The sequence below is a fragment of the Perna viridis genome, chromosome 10 (genome assembly GCF_037379345.1).
Source record: "Perna viridis isolate PV_CMFRI_1.1 ecotype Kerala chromosome 10, ASM3737934v1, whole genome shotgun sequence".
Taxonomy (NCBI): domain Eukaryota; kingdom Metazoa; phylum Mollusca; class Bivalvia; order Mytilida; family Mytilidae; genus Perna; species Perna viridis.
In genome coordinates this window covers 24,191,955-24,198,055 of record NC_142454.1, presented here as the reverse complement: position 1 = coordinate 24,198,055, position 6,101 = coordinate 24,191,955, and the positions used below count along the sequence as shown (strand labels likewise).

The following is a 6,101-nucleotide window of genomic DNA, read 5'->3' as shown; positions in this document are numbered from 1 at the left end:
TACACAACAAAGAACATAAAGTAACTAAAATCATATACATACAAAGTAACAAAAGTAAATGAGCAACTCGGACTCCACTAGAAACTTGGAGCATGGACCAGGTGCACCGCTAGGGTAATTAGTCGTAATGAGTAAAAACTACGGTGAATACCAAGTGATTATCATGTCACAAATTATATACAAATTGTACTACGCAATTCAAAGGTTTGACAAAAATTCAATACGGACAAATATCTAAGCCTAGTATTAACTGCCGGATTTCTTGGTCAGTTCACAGTAACCTGTACAACTTGATGTCAATTTGTCAATAAGACCTTCACCGGATGTGCAAGTGGGAATATAATTACCCTAAAGATCAGTGAAAAAGGGATATTTATTTCTTTTTTGTTTTCGTTTTGTTTGTTTGTTTGTTTGGTTTTTTTTTTTTTTTTTTTTTTGTTTTGTTTTGTTTTTTTTTTTTTTTTGGTTCTATTGCCAAAACAATGCTGGGACCATCAAAAGGTAAATAAACAAAGAACAGGTCGCACAACACAAAACTACTACAATTCATAAAAACAAAGAAACAAACAGAGCGTACCCTACTCAATAAATCGGGATGATCTTCCGGTATCGTTAGCAGTTTCTGAAATCAATGCACACATGATATGATGTAATAAAACTTTTCGGCATGCATTGAATGCAGAATAAAACATTTTCGCTCTCATCGTTGCTTGTATTTGCCGCAATTTTGTAGATTTTTAGTTTTGTACGATACCAAGCTGACATACAATAAGTCTGTGGTGTCTTGTTGAAGTCTTTCGAAAAGTAAAAGGTTGGCAAGATGTCCATGTAATATAATGTGTTTTCTGTTGAGTGTCTATAACTACAACTTGTTTGAAAAAGATGTTCTTATTGGTAAATCTGTGTGATGTTATAGAGGAATCCATCAAGTTAGGCTGGCCATAACATGACCAAGATTTGTTGACGATTTCAGTCTATGATCAAATTATAGTTAAACCGAATTTTATATATACATTTTAATTAAAATCAAATGTTGTATGTATCGTAACAGTATTACAAATATTAAGATGAAAGGTCAAAGGACACAAATATAATTTTTAGCTATTTCCAAGACCAGCGATTTTGTAACTTTTGTAATTCATTGTTTGTCTTACGTCACCCTTTTCAAAATGTTTTTTTTTTTAATTGGATATCAAAAATCCGGAAAATGAGGAGTGTTCGCTTCCATAAACGGTCTGCTTTTGGAATGAGAATCCTCTGAATATAACATAAACACTGTTGCCTTTTTTGAGACTTACTACGGCGTTCATTGTGTGGGTGTTGGCGAACTCCGAGTTTGATGTGTATCCTTTGGCTAGTAACTCACCATTTGCCATTAACTTCACTGTTACATATGACTTGTAGGAGTTGTATAGTACACTTGTAAACGAGTAGGTTCCATTTCTTGGGGCTACAAACATACCCGTAATTTTGTCGTATCCGTTTCCAATGTTAGTTTTTACTGTATCAAACTTTACAACTGCATCATGTACAATCACAAAGTCGTTGGTTAATGTAGCGAAAAATGCGGGTTTCTGTCCTAAATACATTAAAAAGAACATAAAAATCAACAGAAGGGAAAGTAAAAAGTGTGTACTCTTGTTATCGTTTCGAGTAACGTAATTTATACCAAAAAAAATAATAATAAGCGAGTCCTGGCAAGTAGAAGTTTTTATTAAAATTGAATAGCGATGGAAGATTCCAAGCGATATTTTAACTTTCTTATAAGAGTTGTTATATAAAACTTTCAGCCGGTTAAGGGATATTTCTTTGACAGTAAAACGACCAACTTAGTTCTTTAATGTGAACTGTTGACTGAATGGACATTATAGAAAGTTACTGTAACAGAAAAATGGTACCAGTGAAATAAATTGACCAACAAATGCAGACTTTTTATGTCTTTAATTCCTATTATCATTCTACTTAATTGCGTATTATTGTTCAAATCACCAGAAACAGTGAACAGACAACATTTATCATTCTAAATTTATGTTGTACAAGTTGACAATATATATATATATATACCAAATACCATAGGTCCAAAATGTACTTTCAAAATCTTTCAAATATGTATTTGTATGACTGAATTGGTGGGGTTTTGTTAACAATAAATTAAAGAAATTTCATTATAAGGCAATTTCGTAAATGTACTACGTCAGAAACAATAAGGGAGCAGGTATTTCTTTTTTATGGGGATGGGGCGGGAAGGGATCAAATTTAAAATAAAAAGGCAGAACGATGACGTATAGTAAAAAATATTGAGGATAATAAGAGCAATTGAATAAAAAGTCAGTTCAGAAATTATAGAGAAATAATGCATGAATACTTTTACCCTAGCTCTCTCCCGAACCCCCCGAAATAGCAATGATATATATTGCAAATTTATATAATTATAAAATATGCTGTTCACGATTGATTGATTGATCGTTGGGGTTTAACGCCCGAGCAGCAATATTGCAGCTATATTCAAGCGACGAACATGAAATGGACGATAAAATGAACATGAAATAATGATGGGAAAATAGGATAATGAGATCGACAAATTTAGATTACCACTCACTGGAAACAGGGAGAATTGGGAAGGTCGGGCAATTAAGTTAGCCTCCTGTGGCAAAGCCAAACATTTCCTACTCCGAGAGAATACCACAGCAGGGTTTTCAACGTGCGAAGAACATCTGCTGTATACGTGATTTAAGGTGTAAGCTCTAAAGTATAAAAATAATATATTGGATGAGACTGACCATATGACTTATTTTATATTGATAGGATCAATACATTTATAACTCACAAATGCAAACGATGACACTTATATGAACTAACCTTTGTGCAAATAAATATAAATAAACGCATAAAGAGCCCTGCCGTTAGATCTGTTTCGTGTTATCTGTAATGTGGAAATAGATAAATCTCGCCAGTGTAGTATGAAAACAATCAAAATAATTCTTACCTGCAATTCGGTTATATGCTAGCTGTAGTTGATGCACGGAAGTTTCTAGCTTTGACAGGCGATCTAATAAGACAGTATCGTTCCCATCATTTGCATCTTCTATAGAGCAGATTGTCATAACAAAACATGACAAAAGGAAAAGTAACTTGGTTTGAACCATGGCCTTTTTTCTCAGGACAAATCAGTACAAAGATACAAGATAGTGAGTGGCCGTGAAGATAGAAACCAAGATGAAAAATTACAAATAAGTGGTTTCCTGTTAAAACTTAGTAACTACGCAATTTAAAGGTAGACCTTTTATGTCCGAAACCTAAATTTCATTTAATAGTGTATTAAACTATTATTCACTGCGTCCGTTTACAGTTTCCTGTTGAAACAGTTTGCTTAAGGTAGTAGACCTGGGGTTAGGAAGGTAATCAACACTGAAAAATTTTAGTCACTAGAACGTTTGAAAAAATCCCAAATTGCAAGCTTCAAACTGACATTGATGTTAACTGAAACAACTCCAAGCAAGGGTTTCAAATTCAAAAATAAAACAAAGGTGCTGTGCCTGGCAATGCTCTTTCTTCAATATTAATCATTGTAATTTGACATTCGGTATTCTTACTAAACAAGATTTACATGATTTTAGCCATTAATTTAATTGAGAAAGAATTTTTTTCCAATGCCTTAACCCAATATCATTTTAACATTTTGAAAATAACTACACGGTGAACTCTTCTGAAACTTTGTTTAAAGATTTTTATTTAAATAGGCCATATAATATCAGTTTTGTGTGAAAATTGAATTCTGGACTTTTTTGCAAGAGTAATCAAGGGAACCAAGATTATAGCGGTAATCAAAAGATTGTAATCCAGGGACGAAGACCAGACATGGAAAACAGACATACACAACAAAGAATATAAAGTAACTAAAATCGTACATACAAAGTAACAAAAGCAAATGAGCAACTCGGACTCCCCTAAAAACTGGGAGCATGGACCAGGTGCACCGGTAGGGTAAGCGTCCTCTGTTCTCTAGAAATTAGAGATTTTTATATAGGCAAATAGCTGAAAATTGCCCCTTTTTGTTAGTTTGATAAAACAAAAGCCCATTAACTCTTCGACTACAAATATAGAATAAAAAATGCATGTTAAATCTTATATATTAATCCATTTGAAGTGCATTTGACTTAATATTCAGTTTTTTATTTGATAATTTGTAAAACTGACCCTAAAATTTCAAATATAGTTCAGTTTGGCTGATGATTCAGATTCCTGAAAATAGCCATTTTTTCACCTTATTATTCAAAATTTGCACCGTGATTTGCCTTCAAAATTTGTCTGAAGATGTACTACAATTAGTATAACATCAAATTTAAATAAAATTTAATCATGGAAAAATTTTGGGGGTACCCCAGGTCTACTACCTTAAAAGATAATCAAAGGATTGCTAAATATAATTATACTTTTTCAATCTACTGCTCAGAGGGTATATTTGCTATAACAGTGAAACCGTCTCAACCAAACACTTATTATTAAGGAAACCTGTTTAAACTTACACTTCTTTTAAAGTCCAGTTTTATCAATGTATGTGAATTTTGAAACTTGAGAAACTGAACAACTCTCTACACCAAAGTTAATTTAAGTTCATAACAGGCTCAGAAAGGTTTAACTGTATTTCAAAGCTAGTGGAGTGACACGTAGCGAAGTAAATCTATGAGAAAAAGTTTTTACTGTATTTCTTTATTCTCAAAATTTCAACAGAAAAAATTGGATTTCAACCCAAAACTCCACCGGTTTCCCGGCAGATAATTTATTTTTCCAATTGCCAAGACTCTTTGTTTTACACATTATATCTTGCTCTGGAGGAATGCGACGAGAACTGGTTTTAGCGGTAGGTCTCATTTGAAACCGAGGAAACAGTAATAAAAAACAAGAACTAGAACTAGAACTTTTGTGTCTTGAGATTTTATTATAAGATACAATGTAAGATTCAGAATTATGGTATATTATACAATGATAAGTTGCAAATACAAATCGCTGAAGTCCTATTAATCACGAGGTAGAGAAAATGTATATATCGAGAGGGGGTCCCACAGAGAAACAGATAGACAGATAATTATAAGAAAACATGTATTTTCTTCTTTTACCTCCAACATAGTACCATAATGAATCGTCCCTTAGAGTCAAATATTTACGAATCCACTGGGGCTCCGCATAAGACATGAAACACTATATTTATGAATTCCTCGTTTTGTGAATATAAAGAAAATGTTGTGGGTCGAAGCCGAAATATTTTATCGGATCTATACAGATAATGCAATGGAAGCATGGGTGTTGCCACGTAAACTTATAGAAGGGTCTGAAAAATTCAAACGATGTTAGAACTGTCCAATTTGCCAAGCAAATTTTTGGTCGTTCCCTCCACGGGACTCGAACTCGTACCGCTGTGACATCTATGGCAACACCGCCTGCACTATTTACGATGTTAGAACTGTCACATTTGCGGAGGGAACGACCAAAAATTTGCTTCGCAAACTTGACAGTTCTAACATCGTTGGGAATTTTTCAGACCCTTCTATAAGTTTACGTTATCTTCCCTGTATCAATTTGATCCGATGGAGCAGTGTAGTGAATAGAGTCGTCACATTCTGAGACGTTGTATAATATTGATTTGTTGTGACATGCATCATTAATTTGATCCTCTATCCTACATAATAACACCTAGATGAACTGTCCCGTACTACCATACATCGTGTACTAAGTTACAGCCCTAGATTAATCCTACGAGGAGGAATGACCCGGCCAGCGAAAGCTATATTTTGATATAGCCTAGCTGGCCGAGTGGTGTAGGGCGCTGGACTTAGTGCAGGCGGTGTTGTCATAGCGGTACGAGTGCGAGTCCCGCGGAGGGAACGACCAAAAATTTGCTTCGCAAATTTGACAGTTCTAACATCGTTTGGAATTTTTCACACTCTTCTATATATATATATATATATATATATATATATATATATAGTGTGTGTGGACTCTATTTTGGTGCGTTCATGACTTTATGTATTATTTATATGTTGTGTTATTTAGTTAATAATAAAACAACAGTTTCGCCAATCAGAACTAGTTAATTGTCAATG

General features: G+C 33.8%; 1 protein-coding gene across 1 annotated transcript; it reads right to left on the bottom strand.

Annotated features, from left to right (window-relative positions):
- Window positions 1–998: 998 nt before the first annotated feature.
- Window positions 999–3,239, bottom strand: LOC148605059 (cerebellin-1-like). The gene is made up of 2 exons (XM_088550484.1): window positions 2,987–3,239; window positions 999–1,579 (listed from the first exon to the last, which is right to left on the bottom strand). The coding sequence occupies exons 1-2, from the start codon at window positions 3,144–3,146 to the stop codon at window positions 1,182–1,184; spliced, it is 558 nt and encodes a 185-aa protein (XP_088406610.1). The 5' UTR covers window positions 3,147–3,239; the 3' UTR covers window positions 999–1,181.
- Window positions 3,240–6,101: the final 2,862 nt, after the last annotated feature.

Excerpts from the sequence above, each read along its gene's own strand:
- LOC148605059 (XM_088550484.1), bottom strand. The coding sequence starts at position 3,146 with ATGGTTCAAACCAAGTTACTTTTCCTTTTGTCATGTTTTGTTATGACA. Across the intron at positions 1,580-2,986 it reads AGCATATAACCGAATTGCAG|GACAGAAACCCGCATTTTTC; the intron begins GTAAGAATTATT and ends TAATGTATTTAG.